Source organism: Malania oleifera, chromosome 13 (assembly GCF_029873635.1).
Source record: "Malania oleifera isolate guangnan ecotype guangnan chromosome 13, ASM2987363v1, whole genome shotgun sequence".
NCBI classification, from domain to species: Eukaryota; Viridiplantae; Streptophyta; class Magnoliopsida; order Santalales; family Ximeniaceae; genus Malania; species Malania oleifera.
The window spans coordinates 77,126,907-77,148,581 of record NC_080429.1 but is presented as its reverse complement, the minus strand read 5'-3'; the positions used below and the strand labels follow the sequence as shown (position 1 = coordinate 77,148,581).

The window sequence follows — 21,675 nt, the reverse complement described above, 5'->3', positions numbered from 1 at the left end:
TTGCATTCTGTCTCCATTCTCTGGTGAATATGTACGCCCGGAGACTCTTTCCTCTATACTCGCCCACTGTGTAAGGTAACAACGGCTGCTAGCCTGTACAAAGCTCAAAATGGCTCTTGTTGGTGTCAAGCTCCTTTGGGCATTGAAACAAAACTAAGCCACATCAAGTAGTTGCACCCAATTCTTTTGGTTGTCGTTGACGAAATGGCGCAAGTACTCTTCCAATAGCCCATTGAATCACTCAGTCAATCTATCGATGGTAACTCGAAGAGATTTCAAGTTGTGAATAGAGGATTCTGAAAAGTTTTGTCCAGAAAGTGCCGGTGAATCTTGAGTCTCGGTCACTAACAATGTCTTGGGGAAACCTCCAATATTTCACAATTTTATTAAAGAACAATTGTGTTGTCTCCTCTGCCAAACAATACTTTGGTGCGGCTATGAACGTACCATACTTCGAAAACCTATCTATAACCACAAGTATAGACTCTGCATCTCCCACTTTGGGTAGGTTGGTGATGAAGTCCAGTGAGACACTTTCCTATGGTTTGGATGCAACTGATAGGGGCTCCAGCAGCCCTGCAATCTTCCTCCGCTCCACCTTGTCTTGTTGGCGAGTGAGACAAGTTCGGGTGTAATGAACCACATCATCTCGCATGTGCAACTAATAATACCTCTCCTTCAATAGTTCTGTCATTGGAGTCATTCTCCTCAAATCTTGTAGTAGTCGGCAAGGCCAAAAAAGGAACGCAACTCCTTCACTGTCTTGGGGATCTTCCATTCTTGAATCGCCCTTACCTTCTCCATATCCCTCCGGTTATGACCTTGCTCAATCACATGACCAAGGAATTTGATGCTCCGCTGAGCGAAAAAGCACTTCTCTTTCTTCACATACAGACAGTTCTCCCTCAACTTGTCAAACACCTTCCATAGATGCTCTTCGTGTTTCCTCTGAAACAAAACTGATGTTGCGAACGATGATTTGGAAGGGCAAACATATCTCGCTTCCAACAACTCGTCAAGTTGTTTCCCCAACTTTGCTAGCTCTGGAGGCGCCATCCGATATGGCCCTTTAGCAGGTGGTTTCACTCTTGGCAACAACTCGATCCCATGCTCCACAGCCTGTCGTGGAGGCAAGTTATGAGGCAGCTTATCCGGCATCACCTCCTACTCATCCAACACCACTTGGATGGTCATAGGCATCCGCTCTTGGCCTACTTCTTCATCTACCACCACCGTGGCTAGATATGTATGCTCACTCGTTCTCAATCCCTTCTTGAGTTGCATGGCTGAAAGAAACTTCCCATCGTCTCCTTTCGTTGCAACGGCTTGCACCATGCAAGGGTAATCTCCCATCAGACACAAGGAACTAGAAAAAGGCATCAGCACTGCCTTCGTGTCCCTTAGGAATTCCATTCCCAAAATGACTAGAAAGTAATCCAATGGCACCGCTGTGAAATTCGCATGACCTTCCCACTGTTCAAGCTTCACAATCACTTGCTTGGCTACTCCCAGAATAGGCTGGGCTACAAAATTCACTACTTTCATGTGTCTTGTAGCCTTCTCCAAGGATAAGTTGAGTCTCCATGCTTCTAGTTGCGAAACAAAATTATGAATAGCCCCGGTATCCACCATAGCGAGGGTACTCTTCCCATTGATTCTCAAGTCCACAAACATCAATCCTTTTTCTTGTGTAGCTTTTGGAACTTTCATCTGCTTTTCCAATGTGTTCACCTAACACATTGCACCCACCCTCGGGGTATCCTCCTCTTCTCCATCGCTTTCCACCACTTGTCCCGAAGTGGAAGCTTGTAAGGCATTAAGTAATCTCTTGTGTGGGCACTCAATAACTCTGTGAGTGCCTCGACACAAATAGCATGAAATTTTACCCTTTCCATTGGGTGTGTTGAAGCCTCGCGACGATGAAGCTTCCTTTCAAGTTGATGCTTCATAGTCGACTCCCTCACTTTTGGGTTTGCCTTTCTTGAAAGACATTCCACTGTTTCCCCCTCCTCCAAACTCTTTGGATGAGCCGGGGTTATCACCAACGTAGCCAGTCAAGCATTCTGCGGTAGCTTGTGTGGTGGACAAGTCTTGAACTCTCTGCCTATCAAGTTCAGTTCTTGCCCACAGCTTCAACCCTCAAGAAAATAGAACAACTTGTCCTTCTCCGACATGTCCCTAATATCCAACATCAAAGAAGAAAATTGTTTCACGTATTCTCTTATTGACCCAGTATGCTTAAGGTCTCTCCACTTTTTCCTAGCATTATAATCAACGTTCTTAGGAAAGAATTGGGTCTTGAGCTCTCTCTTCAAGTCTGCCCAACAATCCGATACACAGCGTCCATTTTCAATTTTATTGCACTTGGTACGCCACCACAGTTTGGCGTCACCAACCAAGTACATGGTCGCAGTATCCACTTTCACCTGCTCTAAGGTCATCCTCACAGCGTGAAAGTACTGCTCCATATCAAACAAGAAGTTCTCCAACTCTTTAGAATCATGGGCACCCCCATACGTCTTGGGTTGGTACCTTGGTCTTGCTAAACCCTGAAGTGTTAAGAGTTTCCCATAGCAAAAACCATCAGATTTATCTTTGCATCTAGATCAGCTATCAGAGATTGCAAAGTTTCCACAGTATGGTGAAAGTCCTCTGACATTTCACCTATCAAACTTGCTTGATGCTTTTGTGATTCCATCACTTCATCAACAAGTCCCCTCAGAGTGGCCACATTGTTGGCAGTTGTCTCAACCTGTGCTTCCAGCGCATTGATTCTCTCAGCATTGGTTGGTGCCATGGTCATTTACCAAAGCTTCCCAATCCCACAAGGAAGGTAATTGAATTCACGTTTCCACTAACCAAGCTCTGATACCAGGTGTCACGAGTCGACTATTTCGGCAACTTTGTGAAAGGAACGTGCAGCGCTAGCTAAAGCACTCTTGCTTAACTAGCTAGCCTATCATTTACCACAATTCATCCGCGAAACACTTTCATTAACATTCAATCAAATATCAATAGAAGCAGTAAGCAATTATGAAAGCAGTGGCAAGCAAACAGTAAACATTGAAGTACCATAATTTTTTAACAATACCTCCGTTAACATTGTGTGTTTAGTTAGGGAGGCAAGTAGGCTAAACACGTTAACAATAGCTAGTGAATTTTACAAGATTGATGAACACTCACCCTCCCCTAAAGAGATTTACATGCAATTCTCATCTTGACACTACGAAACATCAAAGTGACCGAGGAGTCATACTGCCTTATTTGGCATAGAGAGAAACAACTAGTAGAAAATAAACCTACACTAGTATTTACATGATGGAAACCCATCCCCAACACACGAGACAAGCAGTCACAGGCAAGCATAATGCCCTGAACAAGCTTGGCTCGTGACGAAGCATTACAACAAGAATCTCTTCCTATTGCATCCCTCGTTCAAATAGGTAACGCTACAAATTGTTGGTCATCCAATATTTCAATAGTCCTTGGGTTGTAGATTCCGCTGACCGTATGACAAGAGCAACCGATGTATTTCCCACGCCTCAAGATGGCATACCTCATGTTACGTTTACTAATCGTTACATCACTACAATTACCAAAATAGGGGGTAGTCACCCTACTTCCTCCCTCTTTCTTTTGTTCTATATATTACTAAATTCCCTTTTAATCTTATATCTGTTAGAAAGATGACAAAATCAAATAATTTTTCCATAATATTCTTTCCCCATTCTAATTATCTTCGATTTGAAAATGAGGAAGATGATTTTCATAGGACACAATACTACTTTAAGTTATTGTTTCCTTCTAGCGCTTGTACTAATACTACGACACCACCTCAAATCCATTATCTACTTGGCCATCCTTCGTTGGATAAGCTAAAACAGCCTTTGCCTAAGTTAAGTCATCTGTGTTCTATTTTTAGGAAAGCACCATTTTCTCTCATTTGCTTGAGTCAATTAACAAACTCTTAGCCCTTTTATGTTAGTTCATTTTGATGTTTGGGATTGCAGTCATCCCATGTCAAAGATGGATTTAAGATATTTTGTTACATTTGTTGATGACTACTCAAGAATGGCTTCGCTTTATTATTAGTATCTTTTGTACCTTTTATTCCAAATGAAGACTTGATTCAATTTACCTATTAGAACACTTTGTAGAATGCCAAAAAGAGTACTTCAGCACCTAATTCACTACCTATATGACTAGATCTGGAATGATTCACTAGTCATCTTGTGCCCACACTCCAGCACAAGTGGAGTTGCAAAGGGGGAAAAATAGACATATCATTGAAGTTGCTTTGTAAGGGTAGGAAGAGGGTCGTCACAGTGTACATGTTTGTGCCCTGCTTTTATGTAGAGAGGATGTTTTCTTAGACTCAAACTTGTGATCAATCAATTAAAAAGGACTAAGCTTACCATTGATCCAAGGCCCACCCTCACCTTGTTGAATATGAATTTCCCCCAAGTTTTTTTAGGGTGATGTCATGCACATCGCTTGCTCCATTATCAACAGAATGACATTTTTTTTGTCCTTGTTGGTAAGATACCTTGTTTTGTTCTCATTTGAGCTGCTCCATTGTCTCCCCCTACCTCCTCATATATTTGGATGTATGTGTACCCAACATCAAAATTCAACCTTTGTCTATTATGAATTTTTTGTCACCTTCATATTACTGTTATATTACTACTCTATCCTTTGTTTCCCTTCCCAAGTTTGTGTAGTGCAATGGATGAAAAAATGCATACTTTATATAAAAGTTAAAACATAATATTTGGGAGCTTGGGCCACTTTCAACTTGTTGGCCTTACAAGGCTTACAATCTTATTTTGATGATAACAATCAAGAGAAACTTAACATATTTGGTTGAGTAATGATATTTTAGGATTCAAGTATATGAATACAAGGATGATTGCTCATGAGAATCATTGACAGCTTATATGCCTAAGAATGATGATCAAACGAAGCTTAAAGAACATTAAAGCGTGAATTCAAAGATGATATCTATTAAAGCTTGAAAATCATGAGAGTGTGGATGTTAAAGAAAAACTTGCTAAAAGCTTAAAGCTTGAAGACAAGAAAGCCAAAGAAAGGCAAGCATGAAGACTCAAGCACTTAGAATGTCAAAGTCTTAAGAAGTCTTTATGTAAGTACTTCATATTTTAAATATCTTATGGAAATATGTTTGAAACTCTTCTAGGGTTAAATATTGACTTAGAGACCTTATTTCAAAACCTGAAAAATGTTTTATAACAAATCAAAGCAAGAGAGCAAAAAGGATTTTAGAAAAGTAAAATGAAAATTCTGAAAGTGGTCTGCCTAGACGACTGGGGAGAATCCTCAGAAGTCTGAATAAGCACCTCAAACGACTGAAGTTTTACTTCAGATGTCTGAAGAATTTCTTCAAAAGTCTGAAGATTTAATTTAGAAGACTGAAGATTTTATTTTTGAAACATAGAACAGGATGAACACCTTCAGACGTCTGAACAGTTAGTTCAGTCGTCTAAACAGGAACTTCAGAAGTTTGAACCTATGCTTCAGACGTCTAACCCTGTGTCCAGTTCAATTTTTCAAAACTTTAAGGAACTTTAGAAGACTGAACCCGAAAGTTTAGTTGTCCGAACACTGTTAATGGTCAGAAATTTTAAATGTTTCAAATTTCAAATTAAGGTTGCTTGTGCCCCAATTTTTCTAAAAACTTGGAAGATACTCCAAGTAAACTTGGGCATCACGAAAACACTTTTTTAAGCCTATAAATATATGTTTTTTTCAAATCAAATTTACACCAAGAAAGAAAGAATTGAAAAATCTGCTGAAAGCAACTTGCTCTTGAAAAGCTCTCTCTTGCTCACTTACTGCAAAATCCGATTTGCTGAATTTCTGAGTTGCTGATCCATCCTACACTGAGTTCCTACTGCTGATATTCATTTAAAGAAGGAATTAGTGAAATCTAACTTGAGCTTCAATTCTATTTCATTTTGATATTTAAATTCTGAAGTACATAGTGCTGAATTTGTACTAATTTGCTCTTTGAGAGAGTGTTCTTGTACGCAGCAATTATTTTGTGTTTCTTGTAGTTCTTGGACGATTCCGGGTTGTTGGATCGTTGACCAAGCGTGAGGTATCGCTTAGAGAGATGATTACTCTAGCTTATTGAAGGAGTGCCCAAGTGTGGGGTATCGCTTGGAGAGGTGATTGCTCTAGCCTATTAAAGGAGTGTGTAAGGTTTTGTTCCGCTCAGAAAGGAATAGGTATAGTGGAATCCTTAGGTGGTTTGCCTAAGACGAGAACGTAGGCTAGGGATAAGCTGAATCTCGTAAAAACCTTGGTCTCCTTCTCTTTCCCTTACTCTCTTTATTTTTCAGCATACCTATATACTGCATGGATGATATAATTTCTTGATCATAAATACTACGTAGTTTGGAAATTAAATAAACTGAAGTTTAATTTGTTTTTGGGATTGCGGAAATCGAAAGGGAGTACGTTGGTGATCAATAAATTGCGGAAACTATAAGGGAGTACGTTGATTGATTCAACACTCAAGACATATTAACTGACAGTTTATTTAAAGTCTAAACTCTTGGAAAGAGCGTTGATTGTGCAGCAAATGGAGAAATCAAATCCATTAACCACAGGGCTTACATAAATTCACAGGGCCGCAAACAAGAAAAAATCTTGAAATCGTGTAAAAGCCGAGAATTCTCAAGAAGTTGCATATTATATCTTAAGTTGGTGTCTTTGGTTGTTTAATTTAAAGTTGTTGATTGATTGTTGGTTGATTGTTTAAAGTTTGTGTTAAGTTTTGGATTGTGGATTGAATAAGAAATTAAGTTCTTTGCTGTGATTGCTAAATCAACAAGAAGTCAAAGAATTCATAAAAGGAAGTTAAAAGAAATTTTAATAATCCAATTCACCCCCCCTCTTGGGACTACACCTCAACTTTCACTACTTACAAGTCTTATGTATGTGGTCGGTGGTGGTAGGGTGCATACCATAAGGGACAATACAAATGGTGACTCACCTAAAGGCTTACCTTATTGCCACGTTGCCAAGGGACACTCAAGTTTATGGTTTAGACTACTCTGACACATTCTCCTTGGTCACTATGCATGCATCAGTTTATTTATTTAGCTCTTTAGCCCCCATCAATCCTTGGCTATTACATCACTCAATAGGATTTAGCTTAGTTGTATAGGTGGATGATATTGTTATTACTCATGACAGTCAAGGTATATAACACCTTAAACATTTTCCACTGACAAAGTTTTAGACTAAATATTTGGGACCATTGAAATACTTATTGGGCAAAGAAGCATCCACATATATTATAGGGGTCAATGGTCATCCAGTCATAAAGGTAGTACATTCTAGACCTTTTTGAAGGTAAGTGGGTTGTTGGGATCTAAACTAGTTAATACACCTGTGGATCCTAACAACAATTTCTACTAGATGTGAATTGTTAATTGAATTCTGACGACACATTTGTCAAGAAGCTCCCTCATAGTCACTAAACCAAACATATCTTTTGCAATGAGTGTAGTAAGACGGTTATTTGATTCTCCGCAAAAAAGTCATTGGAATTGTGTTGTTAGTATCTTGTTGGTACCAATTGAGGTCGAATTCTGTCCAGGGGTGCCAACAAAGAGGAATTGGCAGTCCCCAAATGAGAAAAGAAAGGAATTTTTAATGAAAAGGGGTAAAAACATTTAAAAATGAAGTCGTCGCCTTATTTTTTTTGAAAACACATGGAAAATAAAAGAAAACCCTGCATAAAATCTGCGAAAAACCAGATTTAGAGTTAGGGAGTACACTTGTGCATTAAGAAGCTTATCAATCAATCATCTCAATGATAATTAGCCTCTCAGCACCCCTTAGGTAATCCGTTTGCAAAACGGTTACTACAATTACGTAAGTGTTGCCTTCAAATAGAAAAGAAAAAGAAAATAAGAGAGAAAAGACCTCTTTTGGTCATCCAATGATAGAATCACTGCCCAAGCACTCTAGCATGGCTTCGAGAAGCCCAGAGTATTGGTCTAAAAGGGGTTGGCCTCAAAACCCTAAGTTTTGGTGAAAATATGATAATGAGGGTGAAGGTGATTAACGAAAAGAAAACTGCTGGTTTGAAAAATGCCAGGCTTGTATTATCGGCTTGGGAAACCAAAGGTTTAGGGAAAGGAGACTGGGTTTGTATTACCGGCATTTGAAAAAATAGAATTTGAAAATGCGGGAGTTTGAGTGGCAACGTGTAGTGAAATGCATGAATTTTTTAAAATCTAGGACATCATCATCGGCGTTATTGAAAATCGACAAAATAATGCAAAAACACAATATTTTTGGGATTTTTGAAAATATTTTTGAGAAAAAGAAGACTCTGACACAAAATTAACTAAAAATGGTTCGTTCGGTCTAACTTTGTTGATCAAAGCACTAACCCTTCTCAAATCATACGATTCTCGAAGATTCAGACTCTTGTCATGTCTAGAGATAAAGTGAGGAAAACGCTATACAGTAGAATTTCCCCTGTTATCCCATCCTCAGCCAAAAATAGACTACGAGAATCACACAACAAAGACTCATATTTTTGGAATTTTCAACATTTTTGGAATTTTTTTGATTTCCAATAAAAGCAGGATAAAATACACAATAAAGCATGCATCAAAACAAAAGTACATGTAAAAAACACACACATACATACAAGATCATATATATATATATATATATATATTTCGCACACGTATATCTTGTACTATACTTATCACACATATAGACATTATACACAAATATAAATATCAACACACACACACATATATATACTAATACCCAAACATACACACACACACACACACACACATATATATATATATGCACAAAACGACACACATATAAATAATAGTATATACATCTATACAAATATATAGTAATACCCATACATACACACACACACACACACACACACACACATATATATATATATATATATAAATACTTATTGGAACCTATATACACACACACATATATTATACACAAGCCCATATAAGCATTAATACACATAAACATGCACATATATATGTATATAATATATATATATATAAAGGGGAGTCCGGTGCACAAAGCTCTCGCGTACACCTAAATACATACTTACATATACCTTAATACACTAAACAAAAAAAAAACCATATAACCATATACATACATATTCATATACACATACTACATAAATACGCACATTCCCATATGTATGCATCCATGCATGCCACCCATGTACATGCATAACCATGCATCCATCATTCATGTACATACATATGCATCATGCATCCATGCACATACCAACATGCATGCCATGCATCATCATTCATCATGCATATTCATGCATCCACAAACATGCACATGCATATGTCCATGCATCATCATCCATGGCATGCACAGACATACATGCATGATTATGCTTCCACATACATTCATACAAATACATGCATGCAACATATGTCAATATGCATCCATATATAAACATAAATGCATGTATGTACATCCATGCCATCATGCATATGCCATCACCTATACATGCATGCAAATCATGCGACTCCATGCATACACACATATCATGCATGCACCACATACATACATGCAATATTCATGCACACATGCATACACCCACACAGCACACTTGAGCACAACATACACACACTATACATACACAGCACACAACACAACACACAGAGTATGCACACATATTCAGAACGCACCCTTAACACACACTGCCAGAAAAGGGGAAAAACCAAAGAAGAAGAAGAAGACAAAGTATACACACACATTCAGCGCGCACCCTGAACACACGCCCACACACACACTGCCAGATAAGGAAAAAAACCAAAGAAGAAGAATTTTGAGAAGATTTGCCAAAACCCTGATTTCATATTGAATTTTGAGAATATTTTTGCGTTATAAATTCTTTTGATAAGATCGGATTTATTGGGTATTGGATATCTGATCCATTTCAAGGCTTTGTTTAGGGGCTTATAATTTACTACCAATCTTGGAGCGCCTCTTTCAATTTCAGAAGCTTTTTGGACATAAAATGCTGCACAGCTCCATGGTGACTTTGACCTTTTTATCAGATTTTTGTTCGATAAATCTTGTATTTTTTTTTGCAATATTCTAGAACTTCTGGTGACATTTGGATTGGCCTAGCTTTGGTAGGAATATTTTTATCAGTAAAGTCGTCTTCATAGTGTAATTCCACTGTGTTTTTTCCTTTGCCAAAAAGCATTTGGTATTTCTACACATATCTCTTTGTTTATTCGATCTTGTAAATTCGAAATTTGTTCTTTAACTTTTTTATTTTCAAGGCCTCTTTTTATCTTTTCATATTTTAATTCTTCCTTTAAAAAATTGAGCTGGTTGGTTTTTTCTTGGATTATTGTATTTATCTGTTTTTCATTTTCTATGGATTTCTATTTTAAGAGATTTAATTACCTTTCTATAGGTGGAAGGTAAAACTTGAATAATATCTTTTTACCCACATAATTTGTCAAGATTCCTTCATTTGTAATTTGGAAGGGGGTAAGAAGATAGAGAAATGGTAAACCAAGGATTATTGGATGAGTAATTGTTTTTACTAGAACAAAGCTTGTTTTAAAACAAACTCCTTGATTGCAGACTCTTGTCATAGGAACTTTATAATTTATTTGAAGTTTTTCTTTATTTGCCCCATATAAGTGATTCTTGACAAAACTGAAAGTTCAAAATCTCAATGACCAATGACTTTACCAGAGGATTCCAAGTTTTGAAGAAGTTCTAGGAAAGTTTAAATCAAAACCAAAGAGAACTTCGGTTCAAGATTTGCAAAAGGAGAAAGTTCAATTAAAAGAAAAAATTAAGATCCTTAAACAAATAACCCAAGATTTACAGGAACAAATTTATAAAAATCAGGGAAAACATCAAAATCTCTTTGAATCAAATTCAAAAGAAAACTCAGAAAATGAGTCCAACACTCAAATTCCAACAATTAGCAAGATTCTTTCATAAACCTGAAGGATAAGGTCACCATCCAATAATGGTCTTGTGAAATTGAAATCCGTATAAAATCAAATTTCTCAAAGAAATTTGATACAAGAAGAAGAAGAAGCAAAGGAGAAAAAGAAGAAGAAAGAGAAGAAAAGAAGAGAGATAAAGAGAGAGAGACACACCCCCGAGAGCCCCTTTGGGGGCTTTTTATAGAAAAAAGAGAGGGAAGAGAGAGAGAGAAGAGACGATTGAAAGAAATGGAAAAAAATTGCTTAAAAAAAAATTTAAATCAGAAAAGGGGGGGCCAGTGCAGCTGGGCGTGGGCGCCACATGCAGGCGCATGCACACACATGCTAACTTTATTTTATTTTATTTTTTTTTAAAATTGTTTTAATGTTCATTTTTTTTAAAACTGAATATTTTATTAGTAAAATTATATTTAATTTTTTTTAAAAAAAAATTTATTAAATTAAAGAAAAAATAATGCAGGATCCACCAAAAATTCTAGAAGCATGCAAAAATGTCTGAAAATTATAGAAAAGCAAAATTTTGCCTCGATCTTTGTGCAAAAATAAAAAATTATAATTTCGCCCTCCTTACCATTTCAGGCTGCTCCGGATCACCCAGCAGAGTCATATTTGGCAAAAAAGTAAGCCAGCCGTAGACTAAAATTACGGGGCTTCTATCTCAATTTTCGTTTCAAAGGGTGAAATTGCTAGGAGACACTACCTTAGTATTTTGGATTGCTCCAAACCACTCGGTGCAGTCAAGAATGGCAGGAAAATACTGGAAAAACCAGAAACAACAAAGTTTTGCCTCAATTTGCCTGCTCGAAGTCGAAATTACTGTAAGACCTCTTCTCACCATTTCAGAACTACCCCGAATCACCCAGTGCAGTCAAATTTGGCAGAAAAGGACCCAAAAAACCCAAAAATTACAGGAATTTTGCCTCGATGTGTGGCCAAGGTCAAAATCACTATCAAATCTTTTCTTACCATTTTAGGATACTTCGGATCACCCAGCGCAGTCAGATTAGGCAGAAAGTGGGCAAAAATGCTCGGGATGACAAGAGTTTTGTCTTAATTTGCGTGCACAAGGTCAAAATCACTGTTGGACCCCACCTTAAAGTTCTAGATTGTCCCAAATCACCCAGGATGGTCAAAAATGACCAAAACACGGCAAACAAAAAAAACAAAAACAAAAGATTTAAAAAAAAAAAAAAAAAGGAATAAGCAAAAAGCATGCCAACCTCCGTTTTGGGCATTCGGTCAAAATGGCCATCGACAGTACCTAAAAGGCTCCTAGGGAAAGGCATCCTATATCAAAATCAAGGTCACATTCATGTTCAGGATACACGACTGAACTAGGTCTCCCTTTGATAGAAGATACAAGACCAAATGCCATGCGTTTGTGAGTGGTAATCTGGTGATTCCTAGAAAAATAAGAAATAGACCATTGTTGCAAACTCAAGTGTTGAGTCCAAGTATAGGGCCATAGTCCATATGACATGTGAATTCCTCTGGCTGAAGAGCATGTTGTAAGAACATGGTTTTCTACATTCCCAATCTATGAAGTTAACGTATGATAATCGGGTTGCTATTCATATTACATTCAATCCGGTTTTTTTGTAAGACAAAAACGCACTTGAGGCTGATTGTCATTTTGTTCAAGACAAACTTGTACAAAAGCTTATTATGATCACTCACATGAAGTCAGAATATCAGCCAGCCAATCTGTTTACCAAATCTTTGTGGGGTGCCCAAACAAAGTTCATTAACAAGCTAGGAGCATGTGATTTTATGCCCAACTTGAGGGGAAGAGTTACAATTGCACAAAAGCTTATTACAATCACTCACATGAAGTTAGAATATCAGCTAGCCCATTTGTTTACCAAAGCTTTGGGAGTGCCCAAATAAAGTTCATTAACAAGTTAGGAGCATACGATTTTTATGCCCTAGCTTGAGCGGAAGCATGGTTTTAAATCGCAGTAGCGGGTAGTAACATAATGGTAATAGGTGTAACGGGAAGCAGGAGTAGTGGATGTTACATAACGGGAAGCAGGAGTAGTGGATGTTAACGACCATGAATTTTTTTGAAGCGTGCACAACCTTGTGCAATTAACGTACTTGCATGCTTTGAACTTTTAGCCCTTCTTATAAAGAGTTTTAGTGTATTTTGGGTACTTTACTTCGACCAACTAAGTTATTGGTAAGGGCAACAAGTTTACATTTGTCTTAAACCACTATTGATAGAAAAATTACATGTGTGTGCGTATTTATACTTCTCATTGTTCTTATCTGTGATAATTCTTATGTGTGCTATATTAATTAATGAAACAAAATGCACCATACACTCCATTAATCTATTAGACGCATAAGACATACAAATAATACCAATATAAAATAGCTAGAAAAGAAAGAAAGTTGAATTTGAAAAATATAGAACATAAATATCACATTACTATATTATCAAAATAAAATATTTTCCTAACAAGTTAGCAATTTCAAATTGTTAATTAATGCATCTGTTGTGAGTATTTAAAGAAATAGTAAATTTTGTATCATTGTCATCCTCATTATCATCTTTACCCCCTCTCGCCACATGGTATTATTGAGAATGATTTATGAAAGAGGGAAAGAGTGAGAAGAAAAAGTAAAAAATAAGGTAATTTTTTTTGGCATAATAGTCCTTTAGCGGTTACGTAATGGCCGTAGCGACCTTTACTTAACGGTCGCGGTCTGTAATGGCCGCTACAGTTGTGATTTTCCTTCCCACCGATTTCACAATGTGTAACGGTATCGGTAACCCAAAAAACCGTTACGTAACGGCATTACGTAACGGTTGCGACCGTTATTTAAAACCATGAGCAGAAGAGTTACTAATTACTTGTGTGTTATTTGTTATTATTATATGTTAGTAAATCAACAAGATCATAAATAGAGAGGGAGGCCTATCACTAAGGTATATTCTCACATCGCAACAAATCTTTTTTGTTCTCTTTCTTATTCTTAACAATACCAAAGCAAATATAGTAGTAAATTTATTCTTGATCACTAGCGTTTGATAAAACAAACTTTAACAACAAAAACAATGAGATTAAAAATTTTCAATACCAGAGCAAAACCATTCTTGGCTCGACCAGAGAAAATTACAGAAGCAAGATCAGCACACAACCCTGCTGCAAGCCTAGCAGCACGTGCTGAATGCTCATTAGCATATGTGTCAGGAGTGAAATAACTGTAAAAAATAATAATAAAAAATAAATATGCCATTCTAAAAAATATATCACAAAATAAAATATTGATCACTATAATTTTAAATAGAACAGATTCAAAAAAATAATAATAAACAGCTATGTTCTCGTAACCATTTTCAAGCTCTAACAGCTGAGAAGATACCCAAAACAAGAAGTTGGAAGATAATTCATATGAGCAGATATTTTAAGCAAATCATTCAGATTCCATCATTCTAGTAAGACAACTATAAGAGAAATTTTCAAATGATGGATAAAGAGAAGGCAGGAAAGAAATTAGAGTAAATTAGAGTTATGAAATCATCCCACGCGAATTTTTCATAATTACACAAATTTCTTTTGACAACTCATAATAACATCAACCGATCTAACGATTCTATCATTTACCTTACCTCTTGTCAGTTGACCATATTTCTTAATAGCAAAAATATCAATTGAGTAATAGACATAATCCCAGAAAGTGGTCAGGTTATTTCTACGATTCAAGAAGAAAAAAGACGAAAAAATATTTTTTACCACAATGATTTTTTAGTGCAATTTAATCATTATATATCAAAACATTTGGAGAAAAACTGTCCTTTTAAACTGTAGTTTGGAGCAATTTTCCTCTTAAATTAAGGAAAAACAAACAAAGCCCATAACAATTCACATATCCACTCTGTTCTACCTAGTAAAGAAAATCTTTGAGATGCAAGACAGACTCAAAAGCTCTTCTGTTCCTTTTCTCAAGGCTATTCACTAATGGTGATAGGAATCAAAAAGCGATGATTTATATCCTTTCCGGCTTGTGACTATAAACCGCCACAATGCTCACAACTCACTCTCAATCAATCCAGATATTACCCAGAAAAGTCCCATCGATAAGCATGCCAAGTCACACTGCGAAGTATAAGTTCAATGGTGTTACATTAAACTCTCCCATATCTTTCAAATGAATAATCAGTGGGAAGGAGAGAAATAAGCTCTACTCTTTCTCCCTCCCCCTTTCTTCAAAAAAACAAAACAAAAAGGTCATTCTATTAAATTAAGATTGTGGCTCTCTTTTTCTGTATTCTTTTTCCCTTTTTCCATCATTCTTCAAATTTTAACTCAAACAATCTTAGACAACTAGACCGAGAAAACTAAAAGAAACCCTAGCTGCACAGAAAGCTAGGTGATGATGTCAGCAGCTCTGTGCTATTTTTATCAGCAAAGCAGATCTGTTTGCTGTAACAAATTACTGCACATAACTTAAACAGCAGCAAAGATTTGCAATGGTCACAGGCTGTAAAAATTATTTTCTGACAAATCAAGCTAAGAAGAATGGATTCGATTGGCTGGACATTACCTTTGCAACAAGTCTTGTTTCGTGGAGGTTCCACTAGAATGTTATCATGCATAACTGGAGAGATATCAAAGGCGAACTAGCTCTAGCTTTACTGTTAGAATCATCTTCATATTCAAATTGAGGGATATAAAAATGCCATTGAGGTTGGATCTCCATCTTGGATAAGCAAGGGGCACACAGTTGCAAATAGACTAACTCGGTTACTCCATAGTGTCAGTGAAGAGACAGAGCACATACTACTTGTCAATTGGTTTTATTAAAGCATATTCTTAAAGAATTCAGCTTCAAACATCAATGACCTAGGAGTTCGATGTGTGCTAATCAAGCAGTGCCACATATTGCATCTAATACAATGTTCAATGCAAAGATAAAGAATGTTAAAGTTAACTGCCACTTTGTCAAGACAAACTAATGCAAAGTGTGATTAATTCAACCTATGTCGAGTCTGCGGTCAGCGAACTTGTTTACCAGAACTTTGGGAGGATTCTAGAGTGAGTTATATTTGTAACAAGCCAGTACTTATGATATACATGCTCAACCTGAGGCAGAGTGTTAAGAGGTAAAGACCACTTTAGGGGGGTTATTCCATGTTCGGCCTGAGGCAGAGAGAGTGTTAAGAATAACAAAAGAGCACTCTAGGTGTATTATAGCATCCTCAGCCTGGGGCAGAGGGTTAAGAATTAGTTGAGAGCACTTTAATATTATGACCAAATACTTATTACTCTCTCTCTCTCTAGAATAACTACAGAGCACTTCAGTAATATTACCTACACATTTTTGCAAAGGAAACATTACAATTAAGAATTATTAGGCAAAAGAAGAGTTAGATGACATAATCATTAAATATTGGTGGAAGTTTTTGTTATTTTTAAAAATGTCAAGGGAGGTAATGAGAAAGTATAATTGAAGTCAAGGGAGGTAATAAGAAAATATATATTTTTTTTTTAAGAACACTGTTCATACAAGAACATAAACTGATAAACATGATCCCATCCCATTTGCAGCATAGAGGAACCTCAATAAACTCATAGATTTGGTTAATCAATTGATGAAGCAAAAAAAAGTACTTGATGAGGAATAGAAATTTCACATACCTAGAAAGAACACAACTACTGAGTTCAACAGCTTCGATATGCTCCAAAGAATGGACCTAACAATCATAGATTTTAAGAGGAGAAGTCGGGGGGAGAAGGAATCAATAACAAAGGTGGTAAGAGTCTGTTGCAGAACCAAATAAATGAATAAAAGTAACTAATAAATGATTGCATATGATTCAAATATATTACCATAAACATTCCAAAAGGGCGTCCCTGGGCCACAAGGCTCCCCGCTTTGCGAGGGTAGGGGGAGGGTCATTACAGTGTACGCAGCCTTACCCCTGCTTTAATGCAGAGAGACTGTTTCCTTGGACTCGAACCCGTGACCAACCGATCACAAAGGAGCAGCCTTACCGTTGATCCAAGGCCCGCCCTCATTACAATAAACATTTTACAAGTTAAAATATCAAAAGTGAGGAAAGTGACCAAATAAATATCAGGCAGCCACTTACCATCTGGAGCTCTTCTTTTGTGATTTCTCTTGCAGAAATTGGGTAGCATCTTCCTGGAAATATGCCTGCAAAAGCAATTGAAACTAAAAACAATACAGTAGCTTTTGAGGATTTCTTGACAGTTCCTACATTGTAATAGCTCTCCTTTCTCTTGTAAACAAATAAAGTTTTAGGTGAGAAATGGAATGCAAAGACAAATTAAGACCCGTGCATTAACAAAAGATAGCAATGTAGGTTAGCCAACACACCAGCAGTAGCAAGGCTAGCAGCAATAGCACGAAGACGATCCGGCCTTTCAGGGTGTGGATGTGACTTCATTTCAACCTACTCTAGCATGGCAAACACCCAAAAAAGAATTTAAATTTTCTATAAACAGAAAGAAAACAGCTTTAAAGGTCAAACCAACTCCTACTCTTAAACAAGATGTATACAAACTACAATTGCACAGACCAACACAAACTGCAGCTTAAGTTAAATGAAGAGCCAACACTGCATTCATCACATGATAAAATGGCATATTAATAGATTTTAAGTTTCTATAAAAACGGCATTTATATTAAATGAGCTAGGTCTCCAAACTCGTCCTTATTTTAGCAGTACACAACTATGCACACCAAGGCTAAACCAAATACAAAGCAACCTCTCCAAATTAACAGATTTGAAACTCACTCTAGCCCCTGCTAATGGAAGCATTACAATTTTCCAAATCAGAAACATGTTAAGAAAATAAAAGGCCGAAAAGTGAGGTCTGCCAAATCATACAGGTGATCCTGCAGTATGAATTTGGAAAGCCACGTGGAAGACCCACTTTGACAACCAGAAGAGCATCATATTCACATCAGAAAATTAAATCACTAACTTAAAAAAAATATAACAATTCCTGCAGTATGACAAACATTTCAAACTAAAACAAGTTGCATGTAATATGCCAACAGTTCCAGTTACATAAATTGTCCATGGCCCATCTCACTACCTCTTCTTGCTCCTGCCACTGTATTTGTCAATAATAGAATTGCTCTTTAATGGTATCATTTCCCTACCTATATACGTAGATTGTTGATGCTTAAATCCCAGAGTTGAAGAACAATCATCAAGGATAGTACAAGCCTTTAAAAAATGTTTCACATCATAAACAAGTCATTGATGAATCTCAATCACAATCAGTGTTTATGAATTGTTACTAGCATGCCAGTCGAGTGCATCAAGGAGTTGTTGGAGGTGGGGTGCAGTGTGTTGGCTTAGCCGTTGTCCTATTTAGGGGTTCCTTGGGTGGGTAATCCTACATCTGCTAATTTTTGGGATCCGGTTATTGAGAGTATCTAGGCATTTAGATGAGTGGAAGGGTGCTCTATTTTCTTTTGAAGGTAGAATTACTATCATCCATGCTTCTCTTTTAGTATCCCATTGCATTTCCTTTATATGTTTAAGATTGCTACAAGGGATATGTCTCTTCTCTACAACCCCATTCTATGAGGTGTGTGGGCATGGAATGACTGATAAACAAGACCAAATTGGGTCATATAAGTAGTGAATTGAGTAATAAAGTTCTCTTTAGCAATATCAATCTAAAGTATCTAAACAACCCAAATTTAGTCTTCATTTCATAAACAAAAGGCACAAAATATATGAATAACTCAGAACAATCATTTATTAAATAGAGCCAAGTCATCCTTTAAAAATCATCAAAGCTTACAAAGTATCGGAAACCCAACTTGGACACAACCCAACCAAACATCATAATGGACTAATACGAAATTAGGAAGCAAAAGGGCCACGATGATGCTTTCCAAGCTGGCAAGACTCACACTCAAAATTAGACGCAGGACTCAAACTAGGAACTAGTAATTTGACCTCCTCGTCCACAAGTGACTTGCAAGGAGGGCCTCTACCTCGTCCCTCTCTTCCACCATAGCAACTTGAACTTCCTTGAGAACTTTTGCAGTTTCTTAGTTGGAAACTAGTATCACCATGTGTGACGAAAGTAGTCCTCTCAAAACCAAAGGTTGACATGCTAGATGCAAAGGCAAGGGAATGTGCACTATAGGAAGCATAACGACACTAGAATAAACATTAGCAAAAAGGATGGCAACTCAATACTAACAAGTAAATGGGACCGAGTTGTGGATAAAGTGCCCAATTCGAATGGCTTTAGTATGGCTTTCTTCCAAAGGTATCAGAATTTTCTCAAGCAAGACATCATTGGGGTTACGAACACTTCCATAGAACTGGCAATTTTCTGTCCAATATGAACTCAACCTTTATCTCCTTGATTTATAAGAAACTAGGGGCTTGCAATATCAAAGATTTTCTCCCAATCAGCTTGGTTGGCAGTTTATACAAAATCCTTTCCAAAGTCTTGGCAACTAGACTGAAACATGCAATCTCAAAAGTTGTTGGTAAGCACCAACACGCCTTCATTGCAAGTAGGCAAATCATGGATGCTACTCTAATAGCCAATGAAGTTGTTGATGCTCACATTAAGGATGGGAAAAGAGGAGCGGTATGCAAGTTGGATATGGAGAAGGCTCTTGACCACGTTAGCTGGAGTTTTCTGCTTAACAATCTTAAAAGAAAGGGTTTTGTGGAATCTTGGTTTAGATGGATCCAACAACGTATATCAACACCATCTTTTTCAGTTTTTCTTAATGGCTGCCCTACTAATTTCTTCATATCGTCTCATGGTCTAAGGCAAGGTGACCCCCTTCCCTCCTCCCCCCCCCCCCCACCCCTTTTTTCTGTTTATCATGGTCATGGAAGTACTAAATCTTATGTTAACTAGTGCAAATGAAGGCAGCCTTCTAAAGGGTCCATAGAATCATTGTTCCTTCCAATGCTAAGGCAAGGTGAACCCCTTCCCCCCCTTCTGTTTATCATGGTCATGCAAGTACTGAATCTTATGATAACTAGTGCAAATGAAGGCGGCCTTCTAAAGGGTCTTAGCATTGGAAGGAACAATGATTCTATGGAGATCACCCACCACCTTTTTGCAGATGACACTATCATCTTTTGTGAGGATTATTCAGATCAAATTCTTAATCTTAGATGCATCCTCCTTAATTTTGAAGTGATTTCAGGCTTAAAAGTGAATCTTTGCAAAAGTGAAATCATTCTATTGTGGATTGGCAATTGTGGTCCTTTACTTGCAGGTATCCTTGGATGTAAACTCGGTGCCTTTCCTATCACCTATCTCGGCCACCCATTGGGTGCAAAGTTTTGACAAGGGTATTCGGGATACATTGTTGACAGGCTCAAAAATTAACTCGTCGGTTGGAAAAGGAACTTTTTTGTCAAAAAGGTGGCAAACTTGCTCATTAGAAGTTCTCTATTCAATCTTCCAGTTTATTTCAAGTCTCTTTTCCCTATCCTTAGTGCAGCAGCCAAGATATCAAAGGGTATCCAAAGAAGATTCCTTTGGGGGAACAAAGGTGAGTTTTTCAAATATCATCTTGTTAAGTGGGAAAAAAGGTGGCCTTGGCCTCAGATCCCTTATTATCTTTAATAAGGCCCTATTGGGGAAATGGCTTTGGAGATTCATAACTAAAAAAAAATACCTCTAGGGGATGCAATTGGTGTCAAGAATGGTCTTTACCATAATAGTTAGACCTCTAAAGTTTCAAAGGAAGCTCACGATACAAATGTTTGGAGATAAATCAGAAGGGGATGGGAGAATTTCTTACCCCTCATCTATTACCATGAGGGGAACAGAGCTAATGTTTTCTTCTCGAATGATATTTAGCATGGTAATTGACAACTCAACTCCTCAATCCCTTCCATTTTCAAACTTGCAAGCAACAAAGATGCCCTTATTAGCCAACACTTGGAGTTCACCAGTCAAGGGATTATTTGGGATATTCCTTTGAATAAAAATGCTTTTGATTGGGAATTTGATATTTTTACAAATTTTTTCAATCAACGGTCCCTATAGGTCTCATTGTCAAGCCAATTCCATTGAAGCCAAATGGGTTTTGAGGAAAGACAGGAACTTCACTGTCAGCTCTTTCTATAAACACCGTATTCCCCAGCTGGGATCAGCACTAACTTCCCTTGGAAGCTGATTTGGAAACCAGCAGCCCTTTCAAAGGTTGCTTGTTTCATATGGGAAGCTACTCTTGCAAAGATCCTTACTATAGACAATCTACAGAAAAAATGTCCCCTTTTTGTCAATAGATGCTTTTTAAGCTAGGAGCAGGAGGACTCAGTTGATCATGTACTCCAACATTGTTCATGGCCCAAGAAATTGTGGAACTTAGCCATCTCCATTGTAAATTAGACATGGTCACTACAACTACAATGGGAGGTGAACTATGAGCTTGGAAAGGGATCAAATCTAATAAGGGAGAAGATCTCTCTCCTTCATTTCCCTTGCTATTTTCTAGGTCATGTGGAGAGAAAGGAATAGAAGAGCCTTTCAAGGAATTATCTCTCCTATTCATGTTGTCATGTACCATTGGATTTCTATATGAGTTGGCTTTCTAGGCTAGTTGAAAAGGGCCCCTTCGTAATCCTTGATTTTCTTGATACTTTTTAGTAAAGGGTGTTTCATTC

The 21,675-nt window shown here is 37.3% G+C and overlaps 1 protein-coding gene across 4 annotated transcripts in view; it reads right to left on the bottom strand.

Moving 5' to 3' along the window:
* LOC131146417 (histone deacetylase 15) overlaps positions 1-21,675 on the bottom strand; it is a 104,721-nt gene that overhangs the window by 42,042 nt on the left and 41,004 nt on the right. For all 4 annotated transcript variants that reach the window (XM_058096014.1, XM_058096013.1, XM_058096015.1 and 1 more), the window contains 4 exons: positions 17,379-17,454; positions 17,131-17,195; positions 16,676-16,731; positions 14,115-14,238 (listed from right to left, as the gene is read on the bottom strand). In XM_058096014.1, the coding sequence (XP_057951997.1) occupies positions 14,115-14,238; positions 16,676-16,731; positions 17,131-17,195; positions 17,379-17,454 (321 nt within the window). The remainder of the gene's footprint in view (positions 1-14,114; positions 14,239-16,675; positions 16,732-17,130; positions 17,196-17,378; positions 17,455-21,675) is intronic.